A 25630-nucleotide genomic window follows, 5' to 3' on the forward strand; every position below is an offset into this window, starting at 1 on the left:
TTTGGGTCCATATATCAACACTTTAGTGGGACCTAGGAAAGCACACACAAACTACATTATGTACATATGCACGGAGTGCACATAGAGAAGCACACAGTGGACACAAAAGAACATAAATCAATGTGAACTCAAGTGAATAAAACTGCACTGTGGGAAGCACAGAATTAATGTCTGTTATTAATTGGCCAACTTGCCCTTTGTAGAGAGAGGGTTGGTTGTTAATCAGGCCTTGAAACAGAACATGCTTTAGTAAATGACAATTTATTCTTCTGTTATTATTTTAAATTGAACAATAACCTTCTTTAAAAGTGAGAATGGGGGCTTCCCTGGTGGCGCAGTGGTTGAGAGTCCGCCTGCCGATTCAGGGGACATGGGTTCGTGCCCCGGTCCCGGAAGATTCCACATGCCGTGAAGCGGCTGGGCCCGTGAGCCATGGCCGCTCAGACTGCGCGTCCGGAGCCTGTGCTCCGCAACAGGAGAGGCCACAACCGTGAGAGGCCCGCGTACCACAAAAAAAAAAAAAAAAAAAAAAAAGTGAGAATGGAAAATCATGTGCAGGACACCTTCTGGATGGAATTCCCATGGCTGTATTCAAAGAAGTTAAAATGTTAATGTTTTCAATCAAATGCTGGGCATAAATATTTGATATATATCGTTTATTTCCTCAGGAACTACTCTATTTTTTTTATTTTCCTGCGGTACGCGGGCCTCTCACTGCTGTGGCCTCTCCCGTTGCGGAGCACAGGCTCCGGACGCGCAGGCTCAGCGGCCATGGACCACGGGCCCAGCCGCTCCGCGGCATGTGGGATCCTCCTGGACCGGGGCACGAACCCGTGTCCCCTGCATCGGCAGGCAGACTCTCAACCACGGCGCCACCAGGGAAGCCCCTATTTGTAATAACTGTAACTTCCGGGGGCAGGGGCACAAAATGTATCCTGTTCACCTTTGTATTCTCCTCCAAGAATATCCTAGTAAAAAAATGAAGACATTCAACAGATAATTGTGTTGAATTGAACGGTTCATTAATTCCGAGGTAAATGATGAATCTAAAATGCATTCTGATTAATACCAGGAAAGAGTTAACGAGTCTATAAAAAACAATGCTAATTATGACCATGCTGCTGTTTGGCCTAGACCAGTGATCACACTGTCCTTAGTTACGGTTCCCAGGAGCACCAGTGAAAATTAATCACCAATATTTTAACTTTACCTCTGACAACCGAAACCACACAGAAGTTTTTTACTGTTTCGCGTAGTCGGAGTGGCCTGATAGTGATGTGCTAGAAGAAATGTAACTCATTCCCAAAAGAAAAACAAAAATCATTATGTTGAAACCCAGATCCTTTGGATGTACACATGGGACAGACATATAAAAAACTATCCTCTTCAAATTGGTTGCAAAGGAAAAAAAAAATCAATAAAGATACTGAAGGGATGAGATAAAATGGAGGGATTATTTTTCCCGTCCCTGAGTTCAGGGAGGCTGTCATTTTCAGTTCAGGTATGACCACACCTTAGGTTCAGGGTTTGTTATTGGGTAGTGGCTTTAAACACACAATAAATCTGTGCGGCACCAAGCTTTTACCTCCTTAAAGACATTTAAAAATGTATTCCTTTCTACAAATGTTAAGATACTGATTCATTTCTTTAATGTGTCCTGATTTAAAAGACTGAGTGAAATGGCCAGTGAAAAATAATTAATCGTGCACTAGATGAGAAGTAATACCACAGAAGAAGATGCTCTTAACTGGTACAAAGAAATGGGTAAGTAGTTCCAAATGTACCATATTATTTCACTCTTAATTATATTTTGTCTTTCATTGTCTGTTATAAAGGAGCCAGCTAGATTAAAAACAAGGCAGTATGGAAACAGACCCACTGACACTAATCAAGAAGTTTCCATTTCTAAATTTCTGCTTTTTAGACAAAACAAATGTTTTGCAGCCAAGGTATATTTACAATCATTTTGTACTGGCTTATTATATGCCATAACAGTGTAGACATAACCCTAGGATGGCATTTCACGGTGTTTTTCCAAGATGTGCATGTCTCCCATAATTAAATAGAACCAGAATGTTTTTGCCATAAAAATATACTGGTTAATGGTTTCAGAGAATAAAGAATAGCATCACTGCTAGGATAATTCAATTTTATTATAAAAGATAACTGGTCACAGAACAGTGGTCTAAGTGTCTCTCAGTACTAAAATCTGTGCATATTAAGTAGCCTACTGTTTGGTTTGCTGAAACAATTAGGCCAGGTGAAATGGTGGTTTAAATGTTTATTCACTATTTCTTCAGAAACTATACCATTTCTGAAGACACTAGATGGGGTGGGGATAGCCTTTGCTCCAAAAGGCCATTTACTGAAGTCTCCCCGAAAGGTGTTGAAGGAAGTCATTAGGTGCATTCCTATATTTCAGTTCCTACAAAAGGAAGTTGGTGCAATTGGAAATAAAATGAAAAGTTTTAGAATAGGAGTTTTCTGAAAATGACTTGCAACTCAGCGCAAAAAGGAAAGAAACATACCACTTTCAAACAAAAGGCCCCCTCTAATATATCGTTAAGTGTTAGAATTCAATTTTACGATAAGAGTGCAGGTGAAGCTGAGAACTTGCGAACTACGTGTTGAGGTTCTAGGCTTCAGGGGGTTACAGTAGGGTGAAAGGATAATACACATCAATGATATGAGGACGCAACAGAACACCTGAATGGAGTCATACCTCAATCAAATACCACCTATAATTGGTAGTGGGGGGGGTGGGATTTCCTACTTTTTTCAATATAGTATAGAATTTCTGTAATTTTAACATAACTCATCTTTTCTTAAAGTGAGCCATAATTTTCCATAAGATTTAATTTTTATAGGTACTAGAATAAATTCATCTTTACCTACCCATTTGACTATAATTATAAGGGTTTTTTGCAAATTAGAACGCAAGGAAAAACTAGGGTGTTGAGGTCTCTGAAAATGTCTTCATCCCTTTTTTAATAAATAGGGTTAATGACAACTTTTCCAATTCCCTTGGACCCACCATATCTACAATCTTGCATTTTATACATATGAAGAGTATGTCTAGAGAGATCCAGCATTCTCTTTCTTCAACTTCACCGTAACAGATTATCAGTTTTACGAATTGAGATAAAGAAGAAAAGTACAACACAGACAAATCCAGCAATCCTGGGGTGACCGTGTTTTACCTTTCTTTCTTCTGTGCTCAGAGAAACATGGGTTTCTGCTTTCCAAACTCAACTGTTTACCTAGCTGGCAATCCCCTCGTGTTGACTCTTTCAGTACTGGATTTCTTCAGTTATCCCTTCCCCTTCACCATCTTTCATCTCTGCTTTTCTACTTGTGGGGCCCCCTCTCGGTTCACAAACATCCAGGTTTCCTGAGGTTGGGCTCCAAGATCAGGGTAAACTGAAAGCCGTTCTTTCCCCACCCTCAGGTTCAGAGCTGGAGTTGTCTCGGACTCCCCTTTGCTTTACCTCTCACGTTGACTCGATCACCAAATCCACCTGAATCCCCTGCAGCCTCCCATGCCCACTGCCAGCTCCCCCGATGCTGGTTCTCGTCTTCCCACACCCAGACGTCCACAGAGGCTTTCCGCTCTGTTCTACACAGCTGCCAAGTGAGGCTCTCCAAGCGCTGCTCTCACCACTGCACACCCCTGCTCCAAATTTTCAACCGCCCTTCGTTATTTTCAAGTACAAATTTCTCTGCTTTACACTAAACACCCTCCCAATTCTGACTTGCAGCTACACTCTACCTTCACCTTCCATATACCTCCTAGCACAGCCCTCCCCTCTGCCCAGCTGATTTACTTGTCATCTACCTATTTCATGTTTGCCTGCCTTTATCTCTTTGCTCTATCTCCCCCATCTCTCCATTTAATTATGCATAAATCACAGTCTCTACTGTGTTTGGATGGTTAGGTATAAAGGGGTGGGTACAAGTGTAAATGGATGTTGGCAATGACTGTTGGACTCAGAGTCGGGGCTCAGTAGGGAAAGGAGAGGACGGTGACATTTGTACAGCAAACACCTCTAAGGGGGCAGCCATTTATCAGCTCTGACCAATTGTTCTCATGCAGAAAGGCTGGTCCAGCGTCTCCAGATCCTCTACATTCTCAAGAGAGGTCAGAGTACGCATTTATTTGAAATCTATAATTTTAAAATATTAGCCACTAATTCAAATGTAAGATATAATGCAGGTCAACAAATTGTGGGCCAAAGAAAGCATCTCTTAACAAAATTGGATGTGGCCCAAAGGATGCTAGTTTCAACCTCTGTTCCTCAACAACTCCTTCATCAAGAACCATCTTTCTTCACGTTCTCTCCCCTGTGCTGGGTCCCCAGAGCACTCCAGTTGATATTAATTTCTCCGTTTCCTGGTTTTACACGTTCACTTTGGTATCACTCAAGTTGAACTTCCTCCTTTCATTGCATGCTTTCCTGTGAAACCACTTGCACCATTAATTTATTTCTTATCCCTTAACTTTTTATATTTTACCTCTTTGCAACTGGAGAATAAGTTCCTGGAGAACAGGAGGCATACACTGTAATTTCCTACAGTCCTCACCGTATCTTCCAAAGTATATTCACAAACAGGCACTCACTTATTTAAGGGTGTAGGATGTATCTTGGCAGTTTCAAAAGTAGAATCACTTTTAAAAAAGGAAATATCAGCTCCATTTCTCTGACAGCAGTCTTGAACAATCTGTCATTTTGTTCAGCCATACACATGTGTGTAGGAGTAGGCTATCTTCCACAGAGACTTCTATAACATGCAAACTCCTATAACAAGTAACTTGCACAGTCTTTTCTATTCATCTAAAACAAGGTGACAGAATAGCACAGTGCTGAAGAGCCCAGGCTGTGGAGAGACTGACTGGGTTTCTACGGAGGCTCTAATATTTCCTGTTCACATGACCTCAGGCAAGTCAAAAAACCTCTCTGTCCTTTTGTTTCTTACTGTGGAAAAGAGGAATGATAATAGTACTTACCTCAAAGGACAGATGTGAGAATTCAATGAGTACATATAAAGTACCTAGAAAAGTGCCTAGCACACAGTAGATAATAAATGTCGGTCATTATTATCTTACGTTAGATAATAAAACTTACTTGCAGATAAAAAAATTAGAAGTAAAACAAATAGTAATATTTTTAGGCTTATGCTCCAGCCTTTCATGGCACACCAAACACCAAAACTGGATCTTGAGGTAAGGTCTTCCTATACCACTGATCTCAGAAGAAGGCAGGTAGCTTGAACAACCTCGCTGTTAATAGCACGGAGTAGGCCCTCAGAAACTACTGTTTGTTAGAATAAATGAATAAACTGCTCCACTTGCTGTACTAGGCAATATTAGTAACAGGTATCTTTAAGTGTAGAATTTTCTTTACTAAAATGTACAGATAAAGATGTTTCTGTGTGCTCTCCAACTATAGCAATTATAATACACAATGATCTCCAGGAGGATGCTTTGCTATTCTTTATGTGACCTGACCTAATTAATTTCAAAAGGAAAGGAAACACAATACATTATAGTACCTGTGCCAATTAACTGATTAACTGAACAGTATGAATCTCATGGAGGTTCAAACATAAAGGACTGTATTTTTTACAATTCCCTGACCTCAGCAGCACAATGCCAAATCTCCCTTCCTAGCTGGAGTAGATTCCTGAAAAATACCTGGAATGGATTCCAGAATTTTCAGGTCACTTTCAGCTATTAAAAACCCACCCAATTTAAAATGCCAATCAAACGCCTGAAGCAGACCCTTCCACCAGAGCATCTCCTGGCTTGGGGTGCTGGGAAATGGGGAGCGCTCCTTGCAATGCCCAAATTGAGAGTGCAGGCCAATCTAAGTCTCCTTCTATCTGCCGCCAGCCTCCTCCAATTTTCTTTTTGCCTGCTGAAGTGGGTGTAGGGCACAGCAATAAATATATGCCTACAATATTTCTTGCTTCTCTCCAAGAGAAGAGTTTTCTTGCAAGCAACAAACCCTGTCTTTGGGAAGGCTCCTCATTCACTCCTTCTCCTATGTCCACCCACCAGAATGGAGCTGGGAAGGGTGAATGGTTAGTTCTGGGGCTGGTTCCTGGACCTTCCTTCACAAGACATATAGCCTCTGGTTGAGAGGACAGAGGAAGGAATGGTGCAGGTAAAACCAACTGTGCATGGTTATGTCTTTGTCTGTTCCTGCTAACTCCCATAAGACTAAATGACCTTGACAGAGATACCAAGGACAGAGACAACTTACAAAATATTTAACAGGCAGGGGTGCTAAGCAATCAGAAGGGATGTGGTCTCAGGGGTAGAACAGGGTGCTGCAGGCCCCTTGCTGTGCTGTCCAGTCGCTAGAAGGATAGGGGAGACCTGGGATGCTGGCAGTTACTGCAAAGGTACTCAAGGGGTAGGGTCCCAGTCTTTTTACCAACAATAGGAAGTATTCTGTATTTTAGTACTGGGACAGCTGTCCTGGTGCAAACAAGCTGAACATCACTCCTGTTTGTGGGAGTTCCTCAGAGTGTCCTCAAGTGAGAGATGGGATGGTCCCAGGCCTGCCCTCTCCCCACGACCATTCCGTGGCCTCTTGCCTGATCAAGCTGAACTACTTTCTACTTGTTCACTTGGCCCCTGGAAAACTCATGCATCTTTGCAATGCCAAGACAGTGCGTCAGGCTATGCTAAGTCTCTCCCTGCTGCTGACTTCCTCCAGTTCTCTTTTGGCCTGGTCAGAGAGGTGAAGGGCACCGCAGTAAATCAACGTCTAAAACATTGCTTGCTTCTCGCCAAAACATGAGAAGACACTTCTGGTAGTACGACCCCTACTCTTTAACAGGGGTTCTCTCAGAGCTGTCTTCACTCTGCTTGACAGAGGCCAGGCGTGAAGAAGGGAAAGCACTGCCTGCTTTCCTCCACAGGACAAGGAGAAAAGCCACAATATTCCAGATGACTGTCAATCCCATGATAGCCCCACCCATGGGGTTAGGGTGGGGAAACCCTTGGAGTGGTAAAGGGATGACAGCTGGATAAGGCTGTCTCTTTATAAATCCCAAGAGAAGAATCTAGCCCAAACTGAAGGTAGCTTGTTGATGGCTTTCCCTTTAGAATGTGTAAATTTAAAGCTGTCCCTCAGGATATCAGACAATGGCATCAATTCTGGGCCACAGGAAAAATCCTCCTCAATATCCTATCATACTTATTTAAAGAGGTACCCCAAATAATTAAATATTATACTCTGTTCAAGAAAAAATGAACATCAAATACACAACGAATAAAAAATAACTGAGGAAGCATATTTCTACTGGTGATTATTTAGAGATGCTGATTAATCCATTGTGCACATATTTATGTTTAATTATAAACTGGGAAGGCTTTAGGATGTTATTCTAAAACACACTCTATTAGCATTATGGCATCATATTCATGTGGTGCAAATAATAATGTGAGGAGATTTTCTTGGTAAATTATTTTTTACCAACCCTGTTCCATCAAAAGCATATTATTTTTACTTGGATGTTATAAGAAACTAAGTCTGAGTATAAGCTGATTTGCTATAATTGGAATAGGCTTATTGCAGTCATTTTACCCCTTTAAATTATGATACCAACATTGAAACATCTGTTAAACCATAGCATCTGTTTTATATTTGGGATGCATCCTTACAAATTTGAAGAGTGTTCTTTTTAATGAGCTCTGATTTAATGGGGAATCCATTTTTTTGTGACTGTTATGCCAAAGAAAGAAAACGAGAAGACAGATTCACTGCTCTAGCACCCCGCCCACGGCAAAGCACCTCTAAGGTCCATACATTTCTAATACAAAACTATTTAATAAACAAATATTCACACTGAAAGCTAGTGTGTTTTATAAATCAGTGTTGTTTAATATTTAAAAGACCATATGGATATGTCTGTATATATGTACATACCCCACCCCCCTGGAAAGGTAGAAAGGGCCATATTTATCTTATTTAAGAAAAATAATCACTTCTTTCAAATAAATTATCTTGACAATCTATATAGTCTTAAAGATACTGGACAAATTTATGGCCTCATAGTCTCCCTGTTTACAACTCTAAAGGCAGACTCATTGCCAGATCTTTATTATTTTAGTTCTATCAGAAACAGTACTTTGCCACTGACTTACCCAGTTCTTTTAAAAACTATTCCCTGGGGCATTCCTAATTTTTCTAGTCATTAGTAGCCCTCTACTTGAGTCTGAATTTCTCTTATACAAGAAGCATGTCAGCTTCATGTCAGACAAAAATGGATTAGTTTGTCCCACTATTTACATACTTTACTGTTTCAGGCCTTTTTATTTTTATATTCCTAATTTGGATCTGGCTGGACTTTAAAAGCTTAATTTAAAGATATTTAGGGGGAATTCCCTGACGGTCCAGTGGTTAGGACTCAGCACTTTCACTGCCGGGGCCCGGGTTCGACCCCTGGTTGAGGAACTAAGATCCCGCAAGCCACGAGGTGCGGCCAAAAAAATAAAATAAAACTTAAAAAAAAAATAAAGATATTTAAAACTGCTAAATTTTTATGATACAAGCTACCATAAAATTTAGAAAATGACAGATTGTCCCATTAAGTTCAATAAACTCAAATAATTTATAAAAGAACATCACAAAAAAACTCAGAAGGAACTCATTGGAAGGAAGACAGAAAAAAAGAGAGAAAAGGAAGTTTAATATAGAGATTTTGGGTCATTCATTTTGTACCTCCTAATTTGTCTCACCAAAAGAGAAAACTGCTACAACAGTGTCCAGGCGCTAAAGCCATTTCTTGCACAAGTCCCCATAGGGCAGATCGGTCCAGCTTGGCAGAGGAAGCCTTGTTGCCACCCATCCCAGCAATGACCACTCCCGGCATCTTCTCCCCCCCACCATCCCCTGCCAAGTGAGGGCTCTGTTCTTAGGCTTTACAAAAGCATCTTTTCTACTTTGCCAAAGGAGTAGTAGCATTTTACACCCACATCACATCAAATGTACAACTGATAGATGCTATAAAACCAGACTTTAGAACACATCCTTTGAGTTCTTCACTGAAAACAACCCCCAAATTAAAACATCAACTACCTAGCTTAACGGTAGCGCTTTCTAGGGATTTATAGATATCACAAGAGAATCAGAGAAGAGGAAAATGACGTAGGCCATTCTTCTCGGTTTAGGATGTACTTACTTAACCAATCTGAGAGAGACAAAAACTGACCTTATTTTAAAATACTACCTGTGAAAAAGATTTTGCAATTTCCCCAGGTAACCTTTTTCAGTGCTTAATGATTTTTCGTAGCAAAAGTCCACTTCCTTAAATTAAAGGTTAACCCTCTCATTGTTGAAAATTAGATACAACACACTTTATGGCCACAGGTGAGATGATACAGTTTAGGGAACACAGTTATGATTAACTTTTTTGTGACTTCGACCACTGCAGATCTTATCACAACATATTCTTAGAACTTGCCTCTGCCAGTTGAAAGAGTGCAGACTTCCCACAGCGTTTTACAGGTTCAGCACTGCCCAACTGTGAAGTGTTCGAAGAAATCTATATTGAAAACAATTCACATAAGGAATATTAATTGTGATATCAGAATTTTCACTCCCCATTCACACATATTCAGGAATTTTCCTTAGTTTAATGAGAACGTCATTGCTCCCAAGTACCAAATACGCTTGGGATTATAATTTTGAAACCAATTTTAGTAAATAGCCTCAAAAATAATAACAAAAAAACAGGAGTGGCTTGGGTGGCTGTTGGATGACAAGAGTATTATTATCTTGAGGATTCCAGGCCCTAAATTTAACTCTACAACCTTAAAACAAATTATGCATTTCCATTTCCATATAAATACCAACTCAGCAACTTGCCACATAGAAAAGAGATTTAATGTCATTTTATATTTACTAAAAAGCAATTAGTTAATTTTTTGTTGAAATATATTTGGAATCACTGTGAAAAGACAGCCAACAAGACAGTCAACAAATTTTGTTTTGAGAATCCAATATAAATGTGCTAGGCAATATGACAAGAGCTGGTGAAGCTAAAAGTTTTACATAAAACACTGGCACCGGCTCTGAGAGTATGCTCTAAAGTACACAAAGATTGACAGTCAAGACCACAAATCTCAAGAAGCCATACAGTTAAGAACTAAGTTGTAGCACATCGACATACACACAACATGACACTGTGACTGCATTCTCTTCTGCAAATCTGGTGCAACAGCAGCCAGGCACTAATAACAATGAACAGCACTGTCCTTTCTCTTTTTTATATGAAAACTTAATTTTCAATTTCTAGCTTAACTCCATAAAGAATGGAGAAGGGCATACATTCTTAAAGATCTTTACAAAGTATTCTTCTCCTAGAGAACTTCTATCATCATTAGAGCAGCTAGCTATGGTCTAAGCTTTTAATATTCTTCGTGATTCTGAATTCTTTCTCAGTTTAAGACAGAGGTATTTCTCAGTTCAGTTTAGGAGGCAAACTACCTTGTGTCTATACCTTACAGGTGACCCCAAGACCCCCAGGGAATTCTATGGAGCTGTCAGCCCCAGAAGAGACTGGGGACTTACTGCTAGAGAAAATTCTCCCTAGAACACCTGCTGAATAAGAGCCAAATATTTAATAAGCTACCTGGGCCACTCAGAAGGGACTAGTTTAAGAAAGTTTTAAGGAATTTTTCTTCCTGGGTACTATCATTTTTCAAAGAGTCCTTTCCTATTTATCCCAATCACTTACTTTTTCTTTAGAAGATCAACTTAGGGGCTGAATCATTTTGAAGATTTTCCTCTAGCTGAATTTCCTCTGATATATGCCATTTCTCCTTTTTTAGACAAGGTGAATTCAATTACTAAGCTTATCACTAGACTAAGAGAAATAAACACATTTAATATAATCACTGACTCTAGTGACTTGGGGGAAAGAAGTACTGAACATCAATGCCAGTCCCATGAACCAAGGTTGTATAATAGAAAGGACATGGCTTTTGTGTCAGACAAACATGCCTTCATTACTTCTTGTTGTGTGGACTTAAGCAAGTAATTAAGACCTCATCTTCACCTTCAAAATAGAAACAATACCTGCCCCATATTAATTACTTCTGTGAAGATCAGATGTTATGTGAGTGAAGAGTTCGGCACAGTGCTCAGCCCACATTATGCTCTCAATATACATTACAATTATTAGTAATAAGGATTTATCATTGTTAACACTAATAAACTCTTTTAGGACACTTCCAAACATTAGTTACAGACTAAAATTAGAACAGAATTAAAAATTGCAATGTCAGAGGAGAATTATTAAATTTAATAATCTATAAAATATTAAATTTGTCACATAATCATACGATACCCTCAAGAGAACAACAAGCTGAGTGATGCTCCCCTACACAGCCTGACACTGTTTTCTAGCTCTTCCACTGGCTCCCTCTGCTGTCGCTTTTGCTGCTGTAGGTTTATGTTCCCGACGGTGTGTGTGTGTGTGTGTGTGTGTGTGTGTGTGTGCGTGTGCGTGTGTGCGCGTGTGCGCGTGCGCGCGCGCGCACGCGCGCGCACTACCACGAAGCCTGTCAAATGCCTGCACGGCACACCCAGAGGCTCAGCGTCGAACTTCTGACCTCTCGGACGTATTACCTGCCAGCTGAGTTAATGCACAGCTGTTCGAGTTGAGGCTTGAGAATGGTTCCTTGCCTTGCAAAAGAAACCCTCACCTAATGTTTAGTAAGAACTATTTTCCTCATCACTTATGGGAGGATTTTTACCTATTTGTAGGTACAGGGCAGTATTTTAAATGCTCAAGGTTGCTGGAAGCCTTATTTTCAAATAAGGGGGAGAGTCAACATATTTTAGCAGTCCAACGTTTCTAGAATCACCTAACAATAAAATTTTCATAGAACAACTTAGCGGTAAGATATAGTTTCTAAAAATGTCTTTTGGCTTCTTAATTGGGGGCAGGGGGTTGAATACATGTTAATGTCTGCAGCACTGGGCATAGCTGACCTTCCTTTTGAGAGTCTCCTCTGGATTTCCAATACTGCAGAGTCCTTGTTTTCCTCCTACCTCTCAGGCCACTCCTTGCTGTTCTTTGTTGGCTCTCCTTTCTATAGAGAGCATTTAAATGTTTCCCTCAGGGTTTTGTCTTAGGGCCCCCACTCTTTTTCTTTACACATTTTCTCTCAGTAATCTCATGTAATCTCTCAGTAATCTCTGATGGCTTCTAATATAAGCATAGCTTGTGTAATGCCAATTTGTTATATCATTGTTCATTTCCCTGTTTTTTTTTTTTTTTTCTATTTAAGAGGCATACACATCCTTTCAAGTAAGAATAATGCAGCTAATACATGTTTTTCAATGACAGGTCAGCTAGTGGTGGAAAGTGTGTGTTATGCTACCCTCCTGGGTAGGGGGCAGTAGTAGGTCATACTGTACAGTATGTTCATGGCTATGCTTTTTATTTTCCTCAAGTTGGATGGTGCTTGCTAATCTGTTAACTCCACTGTAGTCTCTCCTCTGCCTATTATGGAATGTTCTGATAAACAGGGTGGGTGTTAAAAGTATGTGATGTTCAGCAAAAGCGCCAAGAAAAATTATCACCCTGGGTGTTAAAACTGTTAATTTTATAGCTGACTGAGGTAGGGGCACACACCAAGGAAAGAGGTGGTAAAGATCAAAAGCAAATTAGCTGGAAGGCTTTTGCAATTATGAGGGGTATCATAAACACTGTAGCCTGGGAGGAAATGACTAACAATTGTTGAGTGAATAAATGAATCAGAGAACAAATGAACAATATGAGATGATTGGTCTTCCTTACCTTAAAAGAAATATTAACACTTCCAATAAACCATGTAAGACTTTCACACTGATGAGCTGCAGTGTGAGTATATGGAGTCTGTGTTGAGTGTAATATTCCGTAACATTGGGCATTCCATCATGAAAATGAATGCTTTAAATGTGCACCTATTGCTTATATCCAATTGTGACGATACCTTGGTGAGATTACGGTTGTATTTATATTGGCAAAGTAAAAGCCTTCTAAGGAAAGTTTTAATGTTCAAATCTATCTGTCTAAATTGTCCAGATTAGCTCCCTGTCTTCAAAGTAAATACGCAATTTTTCAACGCAAAGATATACTCTAGGTGTAAGAGTCAGCCACACAGCAGAGAAGAGGATATGTGGACCAGGCAAGGCTTCCAGACTTGTTAAATAACGGAAGACAACAGCTCCCTTCTGGCATTACATTTGGTCATTAGTCTTCAGTAAACGAGATCTAAACAGTGACAGATGTGTCACTCTACCTGTAAACAACAAAAAATGCAGATAGGAAACTCACTTTGACAGACTTAATGGATCAGAGCCTGGAAACAGAGTGATGGCTCTTCAGAAGGGCCAAGTTGAATCTAGATGAATTATGAGCATCAATACAGAATGGGAGACAGGCTGAAATGCGAGGAAAACAGGCTCTGCACTCTTTATTTCTTTCTAGATCTTGTAAAGCAGATGTATCTTTCTCCCTTTAAACATAAACATTTATGAGGAACCTACAAACAAAATGTTCTTTATTCAATTTCATGGTTCCATGCAGGTTACTTCAATGGGTTTGAAAACTATCAGATTTGGTTAAGAAGGAAAGATATCCTTCTCAGCTTGTGACACGGAGACCCAAGACATAAAAGAAAAAATATTTTCAACTTAAAGAAATGCCCAGGGCTTACTGTTATTTTAAAAACTGCGTTTCTAGGATAATTGTATTACACGATAAATGACCAATAGCTAATGTCTTCCTAGAGTTATGAACACTTGTAAATGAAATTAACGCGAATGGTCTCTAAGAATTCTGCAAGCCTGATCTTAAAGTGATATTACAAAGCTAAACATTTTTAAAGAGTAAATTGGTTCCTAAATTATACAAACACCTACTTTTCTCTAAGTGCACATAATAGGACTGAGAATACCTCTGAAAAGGGATGAGGGGTATAAAGTGGTCCATTGGGTAAATTTCTATTATCTGCCCATTCCTTCCTCACTGAACCCTTTCCCTGTAAGTTCCAAGAGATACCAGAAAGTGCCTTACCAATGCTGATTTAATAACCTGTGGTAAAAATTGCAAACCACAGAGCAGTGATCTCAAACTGCGGTTCCCTAATAGGAAACTTGTTGAAAGTGCAAATTCTCAGGCCCCACTGCAGACTTAATAAGAAACTTTGGGGGTGGGGTTCAGCAATCTGTGTTTGAAGAAGCCTTTGAGGTGACTCTGGTGTATTTTAAAGTTTGAGAATCTCTGCTATAGACTAATTAGAACAAGAATTTCAAGAGTCTTTGTGTTTTCTCAAAGGTGATGGGTGTTTTATGAAATAATTATAAGAGTTTTAGGGATACAATCACAGTAATTATAGGCTATTCTATTTCTACTGCAATAGATATGCTCATAGCAGATTGTAGTAGATAATTTTATTAGTTCATCTAGTTAGCTATTGTTTAGCTTTGAATAAACCAGCCCAGTACTGGGCTGACAATATGGTCAGATCATAACATGAAAGAGACTGAAACTTCTCTTGAGTCAGCTGAGGAAAGTGACTGGAGAGCACAAATATCCTTAGAGAACCATGTACTATACTTTTCTTGTATAATCACATATAACATTTACAAATAAACAACTAAGTATATAATAATTTAATTTGCTTAGGAATTGTAAGGGCTCTTAATTGTCAACCTATGCAAAATATAACTGGGAAAAATAATATATGGAGTTGAGAAGGGGAACTGTATTTGATTCTAGGGCAGAACATTTTATTTTGGTTTCTCCATCATGCATGTCTTCCTCTGTTAATGATGCCAGAAACAACTCATAATAAGTTTTCAAATTAATTTTTTTAAAGGTTCCTCAAATCTTATAAGTGCACAGTAAAAAACCCTCAGAAGACAAGTGCCATTGAGGAGAGGAGTAACATCTGGAAATGTCTCCCTGCACAACTCCTAAGTAAGAAGAGGTTCTTCCCCAGAAAAAAACTTTCTTTTGGAGGAGTGAGTGTACTGAGCAGTAAGAACAAATTAATTTAAGAGAGGTATGGGATCTTACTCTCCAGAATCACAGGACAGTGGCTGTTACACTATCAAACTGGTTCCTCAGAGCTGCCCAGGGCTTTGAGGCACCTAATAAATCTGATGGTGATCTCACTTAAACAAGAACCACACTCTGAGTGGCAATACCTGTTAGAAATGCATCAGCTGAGGTATATCATACAAACATTTTTAATTAAATTGAAAACTCTTGGTAAATAGTGCATATGTAAATATCAGATGTGTCAAAGACGAGCCACTACGTTCTGATATTCATGCTACAGAGTGTAGAATTTAATCAAAAGGAATATATAGCAAATAACTTCTGTTTTGAAGGAGCTGTTTCTAAAAGGTTGGATGGGACTGCTCAGGTACCAACATTAAAAATAAATTTACAGTCATCACGTCAAAATTCTTTTTTACCTTTGAAAAAATTATTAGTATCAAGTAAAAGGATGTCAATGACTAGAGGAAAGCAAGGAAATATTAAACAAAACTATTGCCCACACAATGAAAAGAAAAGCCTGTTTATCATAATGAAAAATTATGATAAAAATCTTAATTTATTCAGATTCATCAAGCAAATTGTTCTTCGTGAAATGATACCATTATATGATATTTTTGTTACCAGTTTTATAGAATAGCCCTCAACGAGTAAAGCAAATACTGTGGCAGAGAAGCCTAAGAGATAAACAGGCCAGAGGGTTGGATCAAGTCATGGTGGTTGACATAAGTGTCCAAAGAGGAAGCAGCATTTTTTTTTTTTTAATGTAAGCGCTAAAAGTAATTTTTTCTCATTTTCGAAGTAAGATGCTGGGTTTTCTCTTGCCAAAAGGATATCATTTTACATTTCATTTATGCAGCACTCTTTATGCAAATGAATCAAAGTGATTCAATACATCAATATTAAACAGAACAGTCTTGCTTGTCATTTTCTCTCAACCCTATAAAAAATTGCTTAGTTTATTATATGCATTTTTGCGGTACGCGGGCCTCTCACTGTTGTGACCTCTCCCGTTGCGGAGCACAGGCTCCGGACGCGCAGGCTCAGCGGCCATGGCTCACGGGCCCAGCCGCTCCGTGGCATGTGGGATCTTCCCGGACCGGGGCACGAACCCGTGTCCCCTGCATCGGCAGGCAGACTCTCAACCACTGCACCACCAGGGAAGCCCCTATTATATGCATTTTTGGTTGAAATTAATAAAAAGGAAAATGGGGAAAGACCTAAAGCAGATGGCATCTTATTTTTACAAAAGGGATATATTTTATTATTTGTCATATAGTGCTCATTAGAAATGAGCATACGGTTGAGGCCAGGGCTTTTGCGGCAAAATCAAGCATTATCAGATTTGCCTCTCATCATACCAACCAAGAAAATACTCTCTAGTGTGTACTCTCTCTCTCTGGCTGACAATCCGAAGAAATCTAAGATCCTGCATGAGCTGACCTGACCTAAGCCCAGGGTTAAACGCTAATAAAAATACTGGCTGAAGCTACATCACACCCAAAGCTAAGCACTGATGATCTAATAGGTCCTATTCACCCCTGCATTCACTGTGAGAGTTATTCATCAACTACAGCATCTAATTTCACTACTGGAAAAATTTAATAAATTGGAATGCTATGGCCTTCACATTGACAATTTTCCTAAGCTTTTAAAATAAGTTAAAAACAAGACAAAATGAAATAAATGAATTACTGGAAAGTGTGTATTCTACGTGAACTCTTTAATGAATGCTTGTAAAATGGGTATAAATTCTGGAGCTGATCTGTGATTAGAGCAAAGGCAGCAATAAGCAGCCTCCCATGTGTATTATGTTAGTAATGGCAAGAGGCATGCCTAAAGTTCTCTATATGTTATAAAAGTCCATTCCAATACTTCCTGAGCTCAGTAAGTTTTCTGAACCCAATGTGTGTGTGTGTGTGTGTGTGTGTGTGTGTGTGTATATATATATATATATATATATATATATATATATATATATTAAAAGAAGGCCATACCTCTGCAAACTGAAACTATAAGACACTGATGAAAAAAATCAAAGATGACACAAACAGATGGAGAGATATACCATGTTCTTGGATTGGAAGAATCAATATTGTGAAAATGACTATACTACCCAAAGCCATCTACAGATTCAATGCAATCCCTATCAAATTACCAATGGCATTTTTCACAGAACTAGAACAAAAAAATCTCAAAATTTGTATCGAGACACAAAAGACCCCAGATAGCCAAAGCAGTCTTGAGGGGAAAAAAGGAGCTGGAGGAATCAGGCTCCCTGACTTCAGACTATACTACAAAGCTACAGTAATCAAGACAATATGGTACTGGCACAAAAAGAGAAATATAGATCAATGGAACAGGATAGAAAGCCCAGAGATACACCCACGCACTATGGTCAACTAATCTATGACAAAGGAGGCAAGGATATACAATGGAGAAAAGACAGTCTCTTCAATAAGTGGTGCTGGGAAAACTGGACAGCTATGTGTAAAAGAATGAAATTAGAACACTCCCTAATACCATACACAAAAATAAACTCCAAATGGATTAGAGACCTAAATGTAAGACTGGACACTATAAAATTCTTAGAGGAAAACATAGGAAGAACACTCTTTGACATAAACCACAGCAAGATCTTTTTTGGCCCACCTCCTAGAGTAATGGAAATAAAAACAAAAATAAACAAATGGGACCTAATGAAACTGAAAAGCTTTTGCACAGCAAAGGAAACTATAAACAAGACGAAAAGACAACCCTCAGAATGGGAGAAAATATTTGCAAACGAATCAATGGACAGAGGATTAACCTCCAAAATATATAAACAGCTCATGCAGCTCAATATTAAAAAAACAAACAATGCAATCCAAAAATGGGCAGAAGACCTAAATAGACATTTCTCCAACGAAGACATACAGATGGCCAAGAAGCACATGAAAAGCTGCTCAACATCATTAATTATTAGTGAAATGCAAATCAAAACTACAATGAAGTATCACTGCACACCATTTAGAATGGGCATCATCAGAAAATCTATAAACAACATATGCTGGAGAGGGTGTGGAGAAAAGGGAACCCTCTTGCACTGTTGGTGGGAATGTAAATTGATACAGCCACTATGGAGAACAGTATGGAGGTTCCTTAAAAAACTAAAAATAGAATTACCATATGATCCAGCAATCCCACTACTGGGCATATACCCATAGAAAACCATAATTCAAAAAGACACATGCACCCCAATGTTCATTGCAGCACTATCTGCAATAGCCAGGTCATGGAAGCAACCTAAATGCCCATTGACAGACGAATGGATAAAGAAGATGTGGTACATATATACAATGGAATATTACTCAGCCATAAAAAGGAACGAAATTGGGTCATTTGTTGAGATGTGGATGGATCTAGAGACTGTCATACAGAGTGAAGTAAGTCAGAAAGAGAAAAACAAATATTGTATATTAATGTATATATGTGGAACCTAGAAAAATGGTACAGATGAACCAGTTTGCAGGGCAGAAATTGAGACACAGATGTAGAAAACAAACGTGTGGACACCAAGGGGGGAAAGCGGCGGGGCGGCGTGGGTGGTGATGTGATGAATTGGGAGATCAGGATTGACATGTATACATTGATGTGGATGAAACTGATGACTAATAAGAACCTGCTGTATAAAAAAATAAATAAAATAAAATTCAAAAAAAAAAGGCAAAACAACAACAACAAAAAAGAAGGCCATACCTCTGCAAACTGAAACAAGGCTGATGCTTGACATTGTTTTGAAGGAACATCAGGGTGGGAGGTACCTGAAGATATCTGAAAGGAAACAAATAATTTTTAAAGCACAAGGACATTTTACCATAACAGACTCATAGATTCTGCCAAATATTTCCACTGTACACACAGATAAAGATTAAGACATGAGTCATCACCCTCAATCCCTTTTAGAAAAACAGTATCAATGATAAATGAAGACAAAGGCCATGTTTCTAAAAACACATGTGGAAAGAACAAAAAAGACTGAGTTTGGCTCATTTGCCTTGTCTCTTGAAAGGGTGTCAGATATGTATCAAATAGCAGTTGAGGACACCTGTAGAGATAAATTTCCTTATTTCAGTGAATTTTCTGAAATATTATTAAAAGTTGAAAGCTGCAAGTAAATCTCTCTCCTCCCTACAGCACTCCCCTCAAGCTGTTCTCTGCTTTGAGACAGCTGTGAAACAGGGTTGGAGAAGCAAACCATGTGGGTCAGAGTATCTGGGACTGAATCTTAGTTCTGCTACTCACTAGCTACATGACCTTGGGCAGCTCAGCTAATCTCTCTTGAGATTTATTTTTCCCAACTGTAAACTGATGATGATGATAATCCCCATTTTACAGGATTATGGTAAGAAGAAAATAAGCCATAGAATACACTGCCTGGCATGGCACCAAAACTCAATAAATTGTTTATTGAATATGAACAGCATTTCTTTATTTTATAACACCATGCATCCTCCCATCCAACACACACACACACACACACACACACACACACACCCCCCTCAGGTGTCTGACAGTGGATAGAGGATTCTGTCACACCATCCTTGCTTCAGCTAGGAGAACTTTTGTTTCTATTTGGTGATTATGGTAGCCTCATTAAAAGTTTGCTCTGAGGGTCACATGGAAATAGTTTTTAGGATGTTTTGAGAGCAAGGTCAGTTATTAATTTTGGTTTCAAAGTGAACAAAGTTTCTATACAACTACAAACTAGGGTGAAAATGAGTCACAAGTGCAGAAAGCGTGAGCATTGTAAATTCAGCCCATTTCCAGTTCCACAAAAGTCTTTTTCTTCAATTAACTGTGCTCACTGACTCCATCAAAGGGAACTTACTGAGCAATACATGCAGCTTGATCATGACTCCTCAATCCCAGCAATCACTTTTTCATATTAATTAAATTAAGTTGTTTAGAAAAACAATGGAGCCAGTTGGTGATACAATATCAAAGTCAATTTTAGGGATAAGAAAAAATTAGAAGAGAGCCTGATGGAATTATTGACTCTATTCACTGCTGAAGGCATTAGGAAAATTTTAATTCCACCATATCTTTTGCATCAGACAAATAAGGATTTTTAGAACAAATATCAGTAAAAAGAAAAAAGATCTCCCAGATCCTATTTAACAAACTAGACATATACAAATTGTCGTAAATGGCTAAGATCTAACCAAGTACTTTGAAAATATTTCAGGGTAAAGATGTAGAACTCTTCTTGGTCAAACCATGAAACCTATCATTTCAAAAGACCTCCATGTGCAAGCTGTGACAGACTGCAGATATGAATCCACAAGGACGTTCCTGAAATCCTGGGAATTATAAACTGTAGGTCTTACTTCCAACATGACTTTTCACTCCTACAAACCCTCTATAAAAGTTAAAGAAAATAAATAGTTTGTGTAAGGGGAAATGCCTGACCTACAAGATATTTCTTTTCTTTTTTTTTTTTTTTTTTTGCGGTACGCAGGACTCTCACTGTTGTGGCCTCTCCCATTGCAGAGCACAGGCTCCGGATGCACAGGCTCAGCGGCCACGGCTCACAGGCCCAGCCGCTCCGCAGCATGTGAGATCTTCCCAGACCGGGGCATGAACTCATGTCCCCTGCATCGTCAGGCAGACTCTCAACCACTGTGCCACCAGGGAAGCCCATACAATATATTTCTTCAAGGATTAAATTAGATAGTGAACAAAACAGAACCAGTAGTATAAACAATCTAGATTTTTGAAAAGCATTTCACAAGTCTTTAAACAAAAGGATGTTTCTCCAAATTAATACTGGGATAAAGGAGATGATGACATGAATAGGGAGCTCCTGAAGAAATATTAGGTTAGGGTCAGGGATCTCTTTGGAATCTGGTTTGCTGTAGTAACCAAAAACATGCACATGTGTCAACACACCCAAAATTTCATGTGCAATTTGAGAGATTTCACTATATCTTTCACCAGGGATCACTGGTTAAGTATCTCTGCTTTCAAAGTTGAGACTAACATTATTTAATATGTCTAAAACTACTGTTTAAAAGGGAGTGCAGATTGAATCTGCTATTACATTAAATTCTTGAGGAAACAATATAAAAAACAATTGGAATTCATGGCACATCTCACAGAGAGCAGAAAGGAAAGTGACAGATAAGGAGTATTATGTGAGCAAATATATATTAAAACATTCTGGTGATATCAGCAGGACATTTAGGCATATAATAAACAATGTCATAAAAGGAATGACCTAATATGCCAGTGTGAAAAGTAATTCTGCCAATGAAATGTTGAGAACCACCAGGAAAGGACACTAGAGGAGAAAAAATTCTGAAACTAAAAATATGCTCTCCTTTGTACAAAACTGTACCACAAGGGGCAAACTTTAGGAAGGATGACAGTGTGAAAGAAGGTCTAGTGAAAGACAATTAGAATGATCAAGGGAAGACCATGTGGTTTCAAGTTTAGAAAAAAGTAATCAATGATGGCTCCATATTGAGTTCTAGGGTAAATGCAGATATTTGGGGAAGCAGTCTTAACCTTTAGACTTGATGTCAAGGATAATGTGCTTTTCTACATCATCTCTGAATATGTCAGAGACATACTGAGCCAAACAGGTCTGACACAAGACATAAGATTTTGAAAACTGCCAACTGCATGCTAAAGTTTCAATTAAGAGAAGTTTACTTAAAATAAATACAAAGGAATGCACAGCCAATAACCATGAGTCAATTCTGTCTTCTGATTTAATACCTGACAAATCAATATCTGATAAATGACTAAGTTTTAAAAATAGTTCAATTATATTCTTAACTTCCCTATCCATGAATAAAAATTAGTGATGAGGTTTCAGTGCAATAATATTTAGTATGAGTTAATAACAAGCTTCTATAAACATATTTATTCTTTAATTAAGAGACTCTAAAGTTCCAGAATTTGGTACTATTTTCCGTTTTATGATTACTTGAGCTAAGAACGCAGGGTTCTTCTTTGCTTTAAGTTACTTTCATCAGCCCAAATTTAAGCTCACTTTACAATTTCATTAAGTATAAATTGTAATATATTACCTCGGCAAACTGAAATAATGGTGACTTCTGACGCAATTCAGAGGATTCTGAAACATCAGGCCTGCAGGTGCCAGAGGATATCTGAAACAAAGAAAGGTGGTATAAGGCATCATAAGAATAGCTTCTGGAAGACAACAGAAGACAAATGTCACGTAAAACATTCCTATTTGAGGAAGGAATGGTTTTGACTCCCCAAATTTGAGGCAGTACTGTGACAAAAAGGTAGTTATATTCTGCAAAGTCTTACACAAGGTTTTATCAAGTTTTATATGTTCATTCAACTTCTAAATAATGCCATAAATTGTAGGAGATAGACAGGACAATGCATTTCAGAAAAATTACTATTAATCAAAGAGAAATGTCTACAATGATGCCTATTTGATCTCTTGGCTTTCTGCAACCAAATCCAAAGAATATCTACTTCTTCCATGTTCTGTGTTTCTCCACTATTTCATATAACCTGACCACATGAAAACGCAAATGAGTTTCGATTATAAACCTTTTGGGAAAACAAAACTAAGGTCCAATTTTTGTTTTCCAGGGCTTTCATGTATTTATATACAAGCCCCAATCTTAGAAAAGTTAGTACTATTTTCCTAAGAGAAATTTCCTTTATAATATATTCTTGTATATTATTTACGACACTGGGTAAACATTTAACGCTCTACCATCTTTACCTGTGATTTTCATTATTAACAGCAGTTACAGAAACACCACTAATTTTTAAAAAAATTCTTGCTGTTTATCAAGTACTGTTCTCAGGATACATAATTCCTCTTTATCTCAATGTTAAAAATTGACCCATTTCTGCATTTGGGTGAAATAATAACTTAGGTGGTAGCCTATAATTCAAAAGTCACAGGAGTCATAGAATGTTAGAGAGGAAGGATTTCAGCATCCCTCTGATCTAACCTTTTTTACAGATAAAGGAACGTAGGACCAGACAGGTAAATGATGTCTCTACTCCCCAACATTCAATAATCCCCTTATTCTTTATTATTATAGCACTTAGCACTGACCACCACAAGCATAAATATCTGTTTATGGTCCATCTTCTCCCAGGGATTTTGTATAATGCAGAATCCTCAACATTGCCTGGCACAATGTAGATACTCAAGTATTTGTTGAATTAACTAAATCAAAATTGACAACATGTCTTCTAAACACCAAAACAGTGTGTCCCCTCTCTCTCCTTTCCTGAATGACAAGGTTAGAGAGTCTCAGGGAACAAGTTATCTTTCACTTTAGAGGAAAAATAAAAGTTAAAAATACTTTTTAATAACATGTTTCTGACAACAAAATAATCCAAGATCACTATTGAAAATTTGAAAAAAAAAAAAAAACACAGAAGAATCATCTCCCAAAGATAAGCACTGGTAATATTCCATGTATATTCTTCCAGTTGTGTGTATAGATAATGTTTTCAACAGAAATGGGACGATGTATTACAGTTACAAAATGTTCGTTTTTAGGGCTTCCCTGGTGGCGCAGTGGTTGAGACTCCGCCTGCCGATGCAGGGGACACGGGTTCGTGCCCCGATCGGGGAGGATCCCACATGCCGTGGAGCGGCTGGGCCCGTGGGCCATGGCCGCTGAGCCTGCGCGTCCGGAGCCTGTGCTCCGCGACGGGAGAGGCCGCAGCGGTAAGAGGCCTGCGTACCGCAGAAAAAAAAAAAAAAAAAAAAAAAAAAAAAAAAAAATGTTCGTTTTTAACAATACATTGATTTTCCTGTTATTAAACCTTTTCCAATGTAATTTTAATAGCTGCATGTGATTAAATTAGATGGTTGAATCTATGGAAAAAGCTGGCAGTCACCCAGGTTATGTTCCTAAAACTAGAGTTTCTCACTGAACTTCTTCAGTAGACATGGAAGATGTGTTTCTCTAACAACGTCATAGGCCACTGGGCAGGAATAAGCATTTAAAATTTTAATTGTCACCTTTGGATTTGAAAGGGTAATGGCCAACTTCTTCCAGTGATAACCTCCATAGAAAAGGTGCAGAAGCTTTAGTTAATTTGCCACCTGTGGTTTGGCTGCCAAAGCTTGATTCCCTCCCTGTCACTCGACTATTTGAAAACTAGTGTGCCAAAAAGTCCAGAAGTTTTTATTTGCTTTCTAAAACTTTGAAGCCAAGGAGACACAAAATGTACTAAAAAAGGCCAGCAAATCCTGAAATTACCAGCCACCAAAAATTCCTTCATTGGAAGGAATACTTGAATGAACTGTATCTTTATAATTTCTAAACAATGAAAAAAAATCAATACTGTCCTGGTTTATAAAGAAATCCTGTGTGCTTAACCCCTAGATATCTTGGTAAATAATCAAAATTTTGCTTAAAATTGAGCCTAGGGAATTCCCTGGTGGTCCAGTGGTTAAGGATTTGGTGCTTTCACTGCCATGGCCCAGGTTCAATCCCTGGTCGGGGAACTAAGATCCCACAAATTGCGTGGCCAAAAATTAAAATAAAATAAAATAGAGCCTAGGACTAAATAAAAATTATAAAGTGACTTTATAAAACTTTAATAATGTAGGTTGTACACATGACAGAAAGCTATGGAGATATTTAGAATTAAGTATATTATCATATAGGGTAACTACCCTATATAAAGCCTATATAATATATAACACACATTTTTATTTCTAATCCCATGATGCAGATGCATGAGTTATCATTTATGAGATTAGTTAACCTATGGCTCAATCAGAGTTCATATTAACTGTAAGAAGAAAAGTCAACTTTCTTTTAAGTGCCATTATAGATAATATGGCCATGACTATGCATCTAGTCATAAAGGTTTAAAGTTAAATGAGACCCTCTGCAATCATTATGATGGACGGTCTTAAATAAAACTTTCTATTTGTATGGAGAATTCAAATGTAAGTACTTATCAAGACATCTATAATCCTACACGTTATGTCAATTGTACTATGCAATCAGAGAAGTCTACGCGTGCGTGTTTGTGCTCCCCACACACCTGATGCACAATAGGTGCACGATGAATACTGGTTGACTGACTTGATTCTCTGTGTTTATGAATATGAGGAATCTCAATGACCTGGCCAGGAATCACACAACAAAGGCTGTCCAGTGGTTAAAACAGCAATTATAGTCACTGAGGCTATGCATTTTACTGTAGTGGACAATGTCTCCTTTTAAAATCTAGTTACTCTTACTTTAAAGCACTGTGGGTTTAGCCTTTATTTTCAGTGTAGTATAATGGAAACAGCACAAAATTAGGAGCCAGAAGAGTTGGCTTACTACTAAGCTGTGTGGTTACCTGACTTTCTAGGCCACATAATGAACAGAAGCAGCAAATCAGAAGGGGCCAAGAGTGGGGATAAGAAAAAGGAAGAGGGGCTTCCCTGGTGGCGCAGTGGTTGGGAATCCACCTGCCACTGCAGGGGATGCGGGTTCGAGCTCTGGTCTGGGAGGACCCCACATGCCACAGAGCAACTAGGCCCATGAGCCCACGTGCCACAACT

The 25630-nt window shown here is 38.6% G+C and overlaps 1 protein-coding gene across 19 annotated transcripts in view; it reads right to left on the reverse strand.

Annotated features, from left to right (window-relative positions):
- Positions 1-25630, reverse strand: part of BBX (BBX high mobility group box domain containing) — a 280623-nt gene that overhangs the window by 39286 nt on the left and 215707 nt on the right. For all 19 annotated transcript variants that reach the window (XM_033432231.2, XM_004272082.3, XM_033432229.2 and 16 more), the window contains 3 exons: positions 22146-22226; positions 18808-18882; positions 9475-9555 (listed from right to left, as the gene is read on the reverse strand). In XM_033432231.2, coding sequence (XP_033288122.1) covers positions 9475-9555; positions 18808-18882; positions 22146-22226 — 237 coding nt within the window. The remainder of the gene's footprint in view (positions 1-9474; positions 9556-18807; positions 18883-22145; positions 22227-25630) is intronic.

This window comes from Orcinus orca, chromosome 5, assembly GCF_937001465.1.
Source record: "Orcinus orca chromosome 5, mOrcOrc1.1, whole genome shotgun sequence".
Classification (NCBI taxonomy): Eukaryota; Metazoa; Chordata; class Mammalia; order Artiodactyla; family Delphinidae; genus Orcinus; species Orcinus orca.